The sequence below is a fragment of the Choloepus didactylus genome, chromosome 2 (assembly GCF_015220235.1).
Source record: "Choloepus didactylus isolate mChoDid1 chromosome 2, mChoDid1.pri, whole genome shotgun sequence".
In the NCBI taxonomy this organism is placed as follows: domain Eukaryota; kingdom Metazoa; phylum Chordata; class Mammalia; order Pilosa; family Megalonychidae; genus Choloepus; species Choloepus didactylus.
In genome coordinates this window covers 29546329-29561269 of record NC_051308.1, presented here as the reverse complement: position 1 = coordinate 29561269, position 14941 = coordinate 29546329, and the positions used below count along the sequence as shown (strand labels likewise).

Below are 14941 nucleotides of genomic sequence, written 5' to 3'. Positions count from 1 at the left end.
GTATCCTCTTATAATCCTTTTTATTTCTGTTTGGTCAATAGTAATGTACCCCTTTCATTTCTGATTTTAATTTTGTCCTCTCTCCTTTTTTCTTTGTCAGTCTAGCTAAAGTTTGTCCATTTTATTGATCTTTTTAAAGAACTATCTTTTGATTTTTGATCCTCTATTGTTTTTTATTCTCTATTTCATTTATCTCCATTCTAATCCATGTTATTTCCTTCCTTCTGCTCACTTTGGGTTAGGTTTTTCTTCTTTTTCTAGTTCCTCCAGGTAAGAGGTTAGGTCTCTGATTTGAGATATTCTTTTTTAATGTAAGCATTTAGAGCTATAAATTTCTCTCTCAGCATTGCCATTGCTGCATTTCATAAGTTTTGTTATGTTGTGTTTTCATTTTCATTTGCCTCAAGATATTTCCTAATTCTCTGTGTGATTTACTCTTTGATCCATTGGTTGTGAAAGAGTGTGTTGTTTAATTCCTAAGTATATGTGAAATTTCTAGTTCTCCTTCTGTTACTTATTTTTAGCTTTATTCCATTATGCCCCAAGAGGATACATTGTATGATTTCAATATTTAAAAATTTAGGAGAACCTAAGATGGCGGCTAGGTGAGACAGGGCAAAAAAACACCTCCGTGAAAAATACTAGATAAAAACCAGAAAGTGACCCAGAACACCACTTCCAGTGATGCACCAGCTGGACAAGATCTGCTAAAAACCACAGGGACTGTGCACTTGGTGAAACCAGGAGTCTGCATTCTGAAACAAGTGCATAAGCCGGCTGAAAGTCCCACAGCTGCGCTGTGGTGTGGGGAAACCAGGGGTTGGCATTTGGAGATAGACTAGTTCTTCTTAAAAAAAAAAACAAAAAACCAGGAGCAGCTGCAGTTATGACCATGAGAACCCGCAGTGAAGCACGGCAGGAGTGGGCTGTGCAAACCTCTCGGTGCCTGGCATGGAGGATAGCCCACTGCTGATTGCCTCAGGGCCAGGGGGGTAGGGGGGAGAGCCAAAAGGAGAAAGAAACAACACTATTTGCAGCCGGCTCCCCGGCATGCTGGCGACACTCCTGCCTGGGGCCGGACCCACAGCCAGGAGCCGTGCCAGGAAACCCAGGCTGATGGGGAGTGTATCCCACAGCACTGCACACACAATATCGGCCATGGACAGTGGCCTTGGGTGCACCCACAGCTAGTTGTCCCAGAGCTGGGAAGGCAGAGCTGTGTGAAAAGGGGCAGTTGAGACACCCCATTCAGCCATTTTTGCATCAGTCTGGGAGTGCCCCTGCACGGCCCGGCAGCCCAGGGCTTCCCTTGAGGGATGGTGTGCACTTGTGATGTAGCACAGCCTTCCCTCAGCAGAGGTTCTGGAGGGTCACAGCTGAGAAGGGGGGCCCACTCGGAAATCCCAGGGACCCTACATCAATGCTGGGGACTTGTGGGTCAGTGGCAGAGAAAATCTGTGGCAAGACTGAAATGGAGGCTTAAACTCTTGCAACAGCCTTGAATCTCTGGGAACACCTGGGAGGTTTGAATATTAAAGCTGCCCTGCCTCCCTAACCACCCAGACACATGCCCCACATTCAAGGCGGACAGCACCAACAACACATCCAAACTGAGTGCACCAGTTGAACCCCACAAGAATCATTTCCCCACACACCACAAAGACAAAGTTGAGGAGAACTGACTTGAGGGGAATAGGTGACTTGCAGACACCATCCGCTGGTTAGTTAGAGAAAGTGAATGCCACCAAGTTGTAGATCTGAAAAATTTGATTTGTATTTTTATAACTTGAAAGAACCCTATCAAACAAAGCAAATGCCAAGAGGTCAAAAATAACAGAAAATCTTAAAGCATATGATAAAACCAGATGATATGGAGAACCCAATCTCAAACATCCAAGTCAAACTATCAGAAGAGACACAGTACTTGGTGCAATTAATCAAAGAACTACACTCAAAGAATGAGAGCATGGCACAGGATATAAAGGACATGAAGAAGAACATGGCACAGGATATAAAGGACATAAAAGAAGACCCTAGAAGAGCATAAAGAAGAAATTGCAAGAGTAAATAAAAAAATAGAAGATCTTATGGAAATAGAAGAAACTGTTGGCCAAATTAAAAAGACTCTGGATACTCATAATACAAGATTAGAGGAAGTTGAACAACAACTCAGTGTCCTAGAGGACCACAGAACAGAAAATTAAAGAACAAAAGAAGGAATGGAGAAAAAAATCGAAAAAATCAAAATGGATCTAAGGGATATGATAGACAAAGTAAAATGTCCAAATTTAAGATTCATCGGTATCCCAGAAGGGGAAGAGAAGGGTAAAGGTCTATAAAAAGTATTCAAAGAAATTGTTGGGGAAAACTTCCCAAACCTTCTACACAATATAAATACACAAAGTATAAATGCCCAGCGAACTCCAAATAGAATAAATCCAAATAAAACCACTCCAAGACATATTCTGATCAGACTGTCAAATACGGAAGAGAAGGAGCAAGTTCTGAAAGCAGCAAGAAAAAAGCAATTCGCCACATACAAAGGAAACAACTTCTAAGTAGTAATTACTCAGTGGCCACCATGGAGGCGAGAAGGCAGTGGCATGACATATTTAAAATTCTGAGAGAGAAAAATTTCCAACCAAGAGTACTTTATCCAGCAAAACTCTCCTTCAAATTAGAGGGAGAGCTTAAATTTTTCACAGACAAATGCTGAGAGATTTTGTCAATAAAAGACCTGCCCTACTTCAGATTCGAAAGGGAGCCCTACCAACAGAGAAACAAAGAAAGGAGAGAGAGATATAGAGAATTTTAACAGACATATATAGAACCTTACATCCCAAATCACCAGGACACACATTTTTCTCTAGTGATCACGGATCTTTCTCCAGAATAGACCATATGCTGGGACATAAAACAAGCCTCAATAAATTAAAAACAAAAAAACAAAAAAACAACAATTGAATATATTCAAATCACATTCTCTGACCACAGTGGAATACAAATAGAAGTCAATAATTTTTGATTTGTAACTCCACTATTTACTTCCTACAGGATATAAAATTCATAAACTCTAATGACAAATCAGTGGTTATGGACCCAATGTAAAATATGTAATTTTTTACAAGAACTATATAAAGGTGGGGGAATGGAGGAGTATAGGGACATAGTTTATGTGTCCTATTGAAGTTAAGTGGGTATCAAAGACAACCAAGATTGTTATGGGTTTAAGAGGTTAAATTTAAGCCCCACAGTAAACACAAAGAAATTATCAGAGAATATGACCATAGAGATGAAAAGTAGAGTTTGGGTTAAGAGAAATGGGGGAAGGGGCAACGGGGAGTTAAGAAATGAGTGTAGGGTTGCTGTTTGAGATGAAGGGAAATTTCTAGTAATGGATGGTGGGAAGGTGATAGCATTACAACATTCTAAATGTGATTAAGCCCACTAATGGAATGCTAGGGAGGGGGTGGAATGGGAAGATTTAGGCTGTATATATGTTTCCACAATTGGAAAAAAAAAAAAAGACACTCTAAATAGATGACAATTGAATGCCAAGGATGATCCTGGATGGGATCTGAGGATGGAGGACAGGAGGCTCACAGGGACACAGTTGAGACATAAGAAAAAAAAAAAGGAAATATAGAATGTAAGCTTTGTATCAATGTTGAATTTCTTGCACTTCTTAACTGCACTTAATGGGATTGCATAAAAGAATGTTCTTGTTCATGGGAAGTGTATATGTGAATTATAGTGTTTGTTCAAGGATGTGTACAGCTTGCTCTCATATGTTCAGAAGATAGCAATAGATGATGGATGATAGGGAGGGAGGGAGGGAGGGAAATAAAGAGAAATGGCAGTGTGACAGCATGTTAAAGTTGGTGGATTGGGGTATTGGGGGGGGTCAGGGTATGCTGTGTATGGAGTTTGTATTGTTTTTGCAACTGTTCCTGTAACTTTGAATTTATTTTACAATAAAATAAAAAAAATTTTATTGATACTTTTTTTGTGACCTAACGTGGTCTATCCTGGAGAATGATCCATGTGCACTAGAGAAAATGTGTTTTCTGCTGCAGTAGGGTGAAGGGTACTATATATATATATGCCTATTAGTAGGTCTAGCTGGTTTATAGTATTATTCAAGTCTTCTATTTCTTTATTGATCTTCTGTCTAGATGTTGTATCCATTTTTTAAAAATTAAATTTAATTGAGATATATTCACAAACCATACAATCATTCACAGTGCACAGTTGTTCACAGTACCATCATATATTTGTGCATTCACCTTGACATCAATTTTTGCATATTTTTATTACCACACAAAAAAGAATAAGAGTAAAAATTAAAGTATAAAAGAACACCCCAAACATCCCATACCCCCATCCCTCCCTAACATTCATTTACTTTTTGTCCTCATTTTTCTACTTATCTGTCAAAACATAGGATAAAGGGAGAGGAAGCCACAAGGTTTTCACAATCACATGGTCACACAGGGTAGTATGCAATTGTCTTCAAGAATCAAGACTATTGGGTTGCAGTTTAACAGTTTCAGCTATTTCCTTCTAGCTATTCCAATACACTAAAAACTAAAAAATGGTATGTATATAATGCATAAGAATAACCTCCAGAATGACCTTTTGACTCCTTTTGAAATCTCTCAGCTATTGAAACTTTATTTTGTTTCACTTTTCTTCCCCCTTTTGGTCCAAGAAGGCTTTCTCAATTCCATGATGGCAGAGCCAAGCTCATCCCTGGGAGTCATGTCCCAAGTTGCCAGGGAGATTTAGACCCTTGGGAGTCATTTCCCACATAAGAGGGAGGGTAGAAAGTTTACCTGCAGAATTGGCTTAGAGAGAGAGGCCACATCTGAGCAATAAAAAGTTTCTCTGAGGGTGACACTTAGGCAAAATTTTAAGTAGGCTTAGCCTCTCCTTTGCAGTAACAAGCTTCATAAGGGCAAGCCCCAAGATCAAGGGCTTGGCCTTCTAGATGGGTAGCCCCCAATGCTTGTGAGAATATCATTAATTCCCAGGTGGAGATGTTTAATATTTCCACATTTCCCCCATTCCCTCAAGGGGGCTTTGCAAATACATTTTGTTCTCTGCCCAAATTACTCTGGGATGTATTGGAGCTTCACAGTAACCTGTGCAAACCAACCAGATTTCAATCCCTATGCAAAGTTCCATGTAATTATGGTGTTTGAATAGACTGACCATACAAGTTAAATTGATATAGTGTGTTACAAAAACTATAAATTTTGCACCTAATAAACATCTATTCCTTTGGTCTCACACAGAAGTTGAGGTTTTAAAACATCATCAATATCGTCCTTTACCCTTTAGTCTTATTTACCTTAGTCCTAACCAAGTCCATTTCATTCATATCTCTAAGTGAAGTCTGATCTCTTTTTTCAGACTCTTTAACATTTGCTGTATGGGGTAATATTGACATTCATAGCTGCCAGACTCTGGCTCTGAGTCCCTGATGTCACACAGATACCCAAAGTTCCAGGGACTGACCAGGTTATACACAAAAGCTCAGCATCTCAGAATTTAGAAATAACCATTACAACTCAGGAATAGATTTAACTGCTGTAAGAGCTTACAATCTAGGAACCTTTACAATAACCTATGCTCTCAGATTCAGTTCTCAGAATTTGCATATTATAGTTAGTCCATATTAGTGAGGCATTATGTTTGTCTTTTCATTTCTGGCTTGTTTCACTCAACATACTGTCCTCAAGGTCCATTCACCTCACAACTTCACTCCTTGTAGCAGCTCAATATTCCATTGTATTTATACACCACAATTTGTCATTCCATTCATCAGTTGATGTACTCTTAGGCCACCCCCATCCACTGAGAATCATGAACACTGCCACCATAAGCCCCACTGTGCAAATGTCCATTTGTGTCCCTCTTTTCATTTCTTCCAAGTATATACCCAATAACCAAGTTGCAGGACCATATGGCAACCCCATGCTTGGCTTCCTGTGGAACCACCACACTGACCTCCAGATAGGCTGCACCATTCTACTTCCGCACCAACAGTGATTAGATACATCCCTCTCTCCACATTTTCTCCTGCACTGTATCCCTCTGATTATGTTTTAGATGGTTTTGTTCATACACCATACATTTTATCCTAAGTAAACAATAAGTGGTTCCCTGTATAATCATGGCTATTCATTCACCACCACTATGTATATGAGGACATTTCAATTTCTTTCACAAAGAAAGAGGAAGTAGCCAAAAAAGAAAGAAAAAAAATGACAATTAAGAAGCAACAAAACGAAAAATAAAATTAAAATAAAATACAACAAAAAAGTCAGAGAACAACACCAACACCAAGAATCCCATAGCCCTCCCTTACATCCTGTCTTATAGACATTTAGCTTTGGTATACTGCCTTTGTTACAATTAATGGAAGCATATTACAATATTACTGTTAACTATATACTCTAGTTTGCATTGATTGTATTTTTTCCCCAATACCATCCCATTTTCAACACCTTGCAAAGTTGAAATTCATTTGTTCTCCCTCATGTAAAAACATTCTTGTATTTTTACATTTAATCACAATCAGTGACCACTCTAGGTTTCACTAAATTATACCATCCCAATCTTTATCTTCTATCTTTCTTTCTGTTGTCCTACATGCCCCTAACTTTCTTCTTTCAACTGTACTCACAGTCATCTTTGTTCAGTGTACTTACAATATTGTGCTCCCATCACAATCACAGTATTGTGCTATCCATTTCTGGATTTATACAATCAATCCTGTTGAACATCCTGTACTCCTTCAGCATGACATGCCTGATCTTTACCCTCTTTCTATCTCCTGGTATCTTCATGTCTACACGCTTCTCCAAACCTCCCTCTCCTGTCTTTTCCTATCTGTCTGTAGCATTCCCTTTAGTATATCTTGTAGAGGAGGGCTCTTGTTCATGAACTCTCTCATTGTCTGCTTATCTATAAATATTTTAAACTCTCCTTGTTTTTGAAAGACAGGTTTGCCGGATATGGAATTCTTGTTTAGTGGTTTTTCTCCTTCAGTATCTTGAATATATCATACCACTGCCTTCTCATCGACATGGTTTCTACTGAGAAATCTGTACTTAGTCTTATTGAGCATCTCCTGTGTGTGATGGATTGCTTTTCTCTTGCTTCTTTCAGACTTCTCTCTTTGTCCTTGCCATCTGAGAATCTGATTAGTTAGTGTCTTGGAGTGGGTCTATTTGGATCAATTCTGTTTGGGTTATGCAAGCTTACAAATTCTTCCTTATGGTCACCCAGTGTCTTCTTTATATCCTTCATCCCTCATCACATTTTCTTTCAACTCATTGATTTGATTTAGAAGATTTGTTTGAACATCTTTAATTAGTTATTTCAACTCTTGAGTCTCAGTTAAGTTGTTAGATTAACAACTGGTGTGGCTCATGATTCTTTGCTGTTTAGGCATTTGATTTTCTTGATTAGTTTATTCTGGAGGTTGTTTTCTCTCTTTTGCCTTTGGTTTGCTTGTTGGTTTTCTTTGATCTCTATATTTCCTTTTTTTCTTTCACTGGCTAGTTTTCAGATTGGCTCTGCCTCCAAGTATTCCCCCAAATCAGTCACCCACAGTGGCCTGCCACAGGGCTGGGATGTTGGCACATTGCACCCCAGCAAGTTCTCTGGATGGTAATATAGATCTGCTGGCTTCCCGTGGTGCTATTTCCCCTTGCACTTTACAGACTATCCAGCAGATGGCACTGTTTGGCAACTCTATTGTCCTCAGAGGCTACTTTGCTTGGAGCCCAGGATGGGTCTACGCAGGTGAGCTGAAGCTGCGGGATTCCTATGCCCTCACTTTGCCAGCCAAAATCTGGCTTGATGTGGGGCTCCACCTGTAGCAGACTACTCCCTCAGCTGACCCAGTACCCCAGCCATTCCCCAGGCAAGGAAATGGCCACCAGCTGCTGCTTCCTTCAAGGGTGGGGAAAGGGTTTTTGGACCCAGGGCTGGAAATGCTGTCTCCTTCACTGACCTGGACCTTGACATGTCCACCCCTGTCCACCGGGTCTTCAAACAGTGGAGGTATGTCTCACTGATGTGAGATTTTGTATTCTGTTCCTGGTGGGTGGGGTGCTGTCTGCTGATTCCTTGCCTTTTCCACATGGAGACCAAGTGAGGGGGAAGGGAGAGGACCAGTTGGTCTGGGATGGAATATTCCAACCTGATGTTTCTTCTCTTTCTTCAATTGGGCATCTGCAGTGTCCTTCTCCAGTCAATATCCTTCTCCAGAGTTTCAAACAATTCAGAATTGTCCTTTTTTTTCATTGAATCTCTGGAGAGGGGTTTTCAGTAGCTGTTTACATACATGTTGATGATGTCACCCCTTGTATCCATTTTGAAAGTTGTTTATTGGAATTTCCTACTATTAATGTAGAAATGTCTATTTCTCCCTTCTTTGTCCCTTAATAGTTTTTACTAAAAGTCTATTTATCTGATATTAGTGTAGTTACTCCTGCTCTCTTTTTGTTGCTATTTGCATGATGTATTTTTTCCATCCTTTCACTTTCAGCCTACCTGTGTCTTTGACTTTCAGGTGAGTCTCTTATAAACAGCATAGAGTTGTATCATGCTCTTTTGTCCATTCTGCCAATCTCTGCCTTTTGAGTAGATAGTTTAATTCATTTATGCTTAAAGTAACTACTGATAATGCAGGACTTTCTTCTGCCATTTTCCTATTTGGTCTTTGTAAGTCATACCTTTTTTGACCTGCAATTCTTCCATTAACACCTGCTTCATATTCATTTGATTTTTTTGTAGTGTACCGTCTTGGGTCCTTCTTGTTTCCTTTTGTATGTATTTTTCAGATATTTTCTTTGTGTTGCATCAGGCTTACATTTAATATCCTAAATCTATAAAAGATTACAGGAGATTTGATACCAACTTAATTTCAATAGCATACATGTATACTGTTCCCATATTCCTCCACCCCCACCTTTTTTTGTACTTGTTTAAAATTAGAGATTTATCATACTTTCTATGCATTTGTATTTTTCAAATTTTAAGAAGTGAAAAATGAAATTACATACTAAAAAAATACAATAGAACCAGCACTTATAATTACCCATATGGTTACCTTTATCAGATCTTTATTTATTTATGCCTCTTTGATTCACTGTTGATTGTGCTTTCCTTTCAGTCTGAAAAAACTCTCTTTAGTGTTGCTTGTAGGACAGGCTAGTTGTAACATAGCCCCTCGACTTTTTATCTGGGAATGTTTTTAGTATCTTCCTCATTTTTGAAAGATAGCCATGCCATATATAAAATTCTTGGTTGGCAATTATTTTCTGTCAGTACTTTGAATATGTCATCCCACTGCCTTCTTGCCTCCTTGGTTTCTAATGAGAAATTTGCACCTGATGTTACTGGGGCTCCTTTGTACCTAACACATTGCATTTCCCTTGGAGCTTTCAGAATTTCCCCCTTGTCCTTGGAATTTGACAGTTTGGCTATCATGTGTCTTGGCCTGGTTCTTTTGAAATTTATCCTATTTGTGTTTTGTTGGGCTGTGTGAATGTGTATATTCATGCCTTTCATTAAATTTGGGAAGTTTTCTGCTACCAGTTCACTGAATATTCCTTCTTCTCCTTTCTCTCTTTCTTCTCCTTCTGGGACCCCCATATGTATTGGTATGTTTGATTATGTCCCACAGGTCTCTTAAGCTCTGTTCACTTCTTTTCATTCTCTTTTCTTTCTGCTCCTCAGGCTGAATCATTTCAATTTCTTATATTTAAATTCACTGATTCTTTCTTCTGCCAACTGTAATCTGCACCTGACCTGTCTACAGAGCTTTTTATTTCAGTTATTGTGGTCCTCAACTCCAGTGTTTCTGTTTGGTTCCTTTTTATAATTTCTATCTCTGTATTGAGGTTCTCATTTGTTTATTCATTTTTTTTCCATATTCTTTAGTTCTTCCTCTTGTGTTTTCTTTTAGGTGTTTGAGCATTTCAAATATCAGTTATTTAAAAGTTTTTGCCTGGAATGTCCAAGGTCTTGTTTTCTTCATTGATGATTTCTGAAGTTTTATCTTGTTCCTTTGGATTGGCCATCATTTCTTTTCTTTGTTTGTCTTGCTATCTTTTTTGTTAAACATAATTTCTTTTATGAGAAAAGTTGTAGGTTAACAGAAAATTCCTTGTTATCTTTTTTGCACACTGTATACTGTAATATTTTAATGTGTTAACTCTTGGATTTAGTTCCTGTGTTGTCTGATCCTTATGTTTGAATCCAGCTAGTGATATGACATTGATTTTGTTGAGTGCCAGGAGCCAACAGAAACAAACAAACCAATGCAAAAAAACACCATTCACAGCCTTTGCAAATTGAGTCTGTGTTGACTGGTGTTCTCCTTCAAAGTTTAGACTTCCTACCAAGAAGATTAGCCTGATGCAAAAGTGTGGGGCCCTTCCCATTTTTTTATGACACTGCATCTTGTCATAGGCAAGTCAACTTGTCATAGTCAAGTTCCCTGAGGCTTTAGGAATTTGCCCCTTTACAGAAATCCATATGCCCCCTCTATTCCCTATGAAATAGATTTTCCCCTCCTCCCAGGTGTTCTATTTTATGTCTTGAAGGTGATACTCCTGTGCCCCAAGCCACATATTTGATTGTTTCTTACACTGCTTTAGCTGTGTGCAAACTTCTGCCTACAAGGCAAGTTCAAGAAGCGTGAGCCAGAGATGAATGTCCAGTTTCAGTCCTTCAGGCTGTCACTTGATAGACTGGCACCAACATATAGGCACCCTAGTACACACATAGAGGTTACTCTGGTCTCTCCAGAACAGGGCCAGGGACCCACAATGAGAATGCAGGCCAGCTCCACACCATGCCAGGGAGAGGGTATGGGAAGGGTCAGCAAGAGAGCTTTTCCTATTGTTTTTAAGTTGTGTTTTCTTGATTTGGCACTTGCCCAGTTACTGAAACCCTTTAACTGTTTTCTGGAGTGCTGAGGAAGATAGGTCTGCCAGTTTTTGCTAGTTAGTTGTGCAAAGATTCTGTGGGGGAAATGAACTGTTATGTTGCCATTTTGGTTGACCAGAGTTCCCTTCAAGCCTGTTTTCCTAATTTCTTGAGGTAGATGCTTAGATTATTGTTTTTTTAGTCCTTTCTTTTTTCAAATATATGCAAATAAGTGTATAAATGTCCCCCTGAGCATGACTTTAGCTGTTTCCAGTGAGTTTTTAAAAATGTTTTTTCATTTATTTATTCAAGAAATATTTATTGAATATTTATCATTTACCAGGATGGTACTGAGTTCTCTACATTTATTATGTTGTTTAACCCATTCACTAGATCACAAAGTTGATACTATAATTATTCCCATTTGACAGGTGAAAATCTGAAGCCCAAACAGGTTGTTAGTTAGTAGTGAGCATGTTACTAGGGGCTGGGAAGGGGTGGTGGTGGGGAGAAGGAGCTATTACTTAATGGGTGCAGAGTTTCTGTTTGAGATCAAGAATAAGTAGGGGTAATGGATGTTGAAGGTAGTACAATAATGTGAAATGTAATTAATACCACTGAAGTGTGTACTTGAAAGTGGTTAATATGGGAAAATTTGAGATTTATATATGATACTACAATAAAAATTTTAGAAATGAACCATAGAAGAGGTAAATAAAACATTAACTTCAAAAAATAATTTATTGAGGTAAAATTCACATACCATAAATTTCCATATTAAATGGAATCATATAATATGTGAACTTTGTGTCCCCAATGAATTTTAATATTTGCTATTTTCATTATTATTCACTTCAAAAATATTTTCTCATTTCCATTGTGTTTTCTTGTTTGACTTTTGGGTTATTTCATAATAAGGGGATTTCCTAATGATCTTTTTATTATTGGTTTCCACTCAGAGAAAATACTCTGTGATTTCAATCTCTTTTAACTTATTGGGATTTACTTTTAGAAAATATATGGTCAATTTTTGTAAATGTTTGTATGCACTGGAAAAGAATATATATTTTACAATTGTTGGCACAGTGTTCTGTATAAATCAATTAGGTCAGGTTTGTTAATCATGTTGTTGAAATATTCTCTATCTTTACTTTTTTTGTTCTCTGGCATGTTCCAGTAGTTACTGTTTTAGTTTTCTAGCTTCTAAAACATATACCATATGTTGTGGTCTGGGATACTATGTACCCCAGAAAACATGTTCTTAAACTTAATCCGTTCTTGTGGGTGTGAACCCATTGTAAGTAGGACATTTTGATGAAGTTCTTCAGTTAAGGTGTGGCCCAACTGAATCAGTATGGGTCTTAATCCTTTTACTGGTCCTTTTAAAGGAGAATGAAATTCCTACAGATAGAGAGAAGGCCACAGAGGGAGCAGCTAGAAGCTGAACATCAATGGAACCTGGAAGAGAAGGGAGAGGCCAGGTGAGGCCGCTATGTCCACTGCCATGTGAAAGAGGAGCCCAGGACCAGGCATTGCTGGCAGGCAGCCCCAGAGCACCTGCCTTCAGGAAGCAAGCATCACCTTGATGACACCTTGATGTGTACTTCTCCTAGCCTCAAAATCGTGAGCCAATAAATTCTCGTTGTTTAAGCCAAACCTTTGCTTGGTATTTGCTTTAGCAATGAGGACACTAAAACACCATAAAATGACGTGGCTTAACAAGGGTAATTAGTTAGGTCATAGTTTAAGAGGCTAGAAGGCTTGCTTCTTCCTGGGGTCTGTATCTTCTGCCTGACCAGTAATCTTTAGGGTTCCTTGGGTTTTCACATGGTAATGCCGATGGCGACGTCTTCTTCTTCTTCCTCCAGGTCCACTGACTTCTGGCTTCTGGCTGCTCCCCATGGCTTGTCTCTCTATCTAACTTTCCCTCTGTTATAAAGTACTCCAGTATTCCAGATCAAAGTCCAACCTCATTCATTTGGGCTAAACCTTAACTGAAGTAACATCTTGAGGAGAGCTTGTTTACAATGGGTCTACACCCACCAGAATGCAGCCCAAAACCAAGAACTGGGATACACAATCAATCCACCACAGTTACTGAGAGAGTTGTGTTAGAATCTTTCACTACATTTGTGGATTTGTCTTTTCCTAGTTTTCTCAATTTTCTAGCTATCTATCTATCGATCACTTTTAATTTGAAATAATTTCAAATTTAGAGGACAGTTGGAAAAGTAATAAAAACCAATATACCCTGTAACCAGATACCCAGATTTACCAATTTTAACATGTTGCCACATTTGTTCTCATTCTATTTCTGTCAATCCTCTATCTATCTATAATCTATCTATCTACTATCTATCATCTATCTATATATATCTAATTTATCTATTTTATAAACATTTAAGAGTAGGTTGCATACATCATGCTCCTCGAACAATTACTACTTCCATGTATCTTTCCTAAGAACAAGGATATTCACTTCTGTAACCACATTAAGTATAGTTATCAAGTTCAAGAAATTTAACATTGATATAAAGCGTGCATGTTTTTTTCTACTCACAGCTGTGTGGTTCTATTTTTCTTAGATAAATTGTATACAGATTTAAAATAGAAATACATGTCTAGTTGTATACTAAATGCAACTTAAATTCAAAGATATCATACCTTCCTCATAGTATTATTAAAGCTGTAGTCATTCCTGCCGTGTATTTCCCACACTAAGAAATTTACTTCAATATCTTTAACATATCCGTTATCATTATATCTGGAAGAAACAGCAAACACATCAAATAGTTTAATGTAGAATAGGGGGTTAAGAGTTCCAGCTTTTAAGTCAGATAGGCTTAGGCTTAAATCCTATGTTTATCACTTAATAGCTTGTGATCCTGGAGAAGTTACTTAAACTCTTAAGGCCTCAATTTTCTTATCTGTAAAATAACAATGCCTATTGCATAGGTTTATTTTGAGAAATGAATGAACTAATGTCTGTAAATCACCCAGTATAGGGCTTGGCATATAGTCAGCAGTCAATGAACGGTGGTTTTAATCATCACCACTTTTTAAATAGTTGGAACCATAGTTTCTCTTCACTTGGATATGAATCATTTATTGATAAAGTGAGGGTAGCTGAGGCCCAGCTGTTGTGGATATTACTGGGGATAAAGACAGGAGGATGTGATGAATGGAGGAAGGGCAGAGCGAGGATCCCTTGGTGTAATTTACTCAACAATTATTTATTGGATGCCCATTATGTACCAGAGAATTAAGCCACAGAAGTTTTATACTGAGAACTGAGATGCAGCAGATAGCTCAGGACGAACCAGGTGGAAGAGATGGCTGAATCTCAAAAGAATCAGAGGCATCTGCAAGAGTTGAAATGGGGTTGAGAAGCAGGAATAGCCCGTCAGCTCCCTGGAGCAGTCGTGCATAGCTCATGCTTAGAGAAGAGAAGGTAACTTTATTGCAACAGACACCAGCACAGAGTCCAGTGGGGACAGGATGCCCCTCTCGTCTGATGCCAGGAGTGGTTATATCAGCACATTGAGCTTAGTGTTTATCCCAAACTCTGTGACTTTTAAGAGATGTTTTACTTCAAATTAAGATTATGGTTAGTTTTTGTTTTGTTTTGTTTTGTTTTTTCTGTTGCTATATGAAAGAAAACAGGTGCTTGAGAGCAAAGCTAAGTTCAGTTTATTGATAAAGTCATATCCTTGCATCCCAATGCTTATGACTGTAAAAAATGGTTACATGTCTTCATTCTCCATCAGTTATTACCCACATTTTTTACCGGAATTGACCCCCTTGGATGGAAATTTCACATAGGACCGTGGTCTCAGGCCCCTTTCCCTGGACTGCTGATTCTTGGCTTGATCCTCCAGTTTTTAATTATTTTGCTTTGTATGTTTGTGTCTAGTTATAAAAAATAATAGATCCTTGACAATGCCTCCTTCACTGCATAGATCGCTGCTTGACCTTACAGTCATTTTATCTG

The 14941-nt window shown here is 38.4% G+C and overlaps 1 protein-coding gene across 9 annotated transcripts in view; it reads right to left on the bottom strand.

The window, feature by feature from the left end:
- CATSPERE (catsper channel auxiliary subunit epsilon) overlaps positions 1 to 14941 on the bottom strand; it is a 244006-nt gene that overhangs the window by 56228 nt on the left and 172837 nt on the right. For all 9 annotated transcript variants that reach the window (XM_037822416.1, XM_037822373.1, XM_037822378.1 and 6 more), the window contains one exon: positions 13615 to 13714. In XM_037822416.1, the coding sequence (XP_037678344.1) occupies positions 13615 to 13714 (100 nt within the window). The remainder of the gene's footprint in view (positions 1 to 13614; positions 13715 to 14941) is intronic.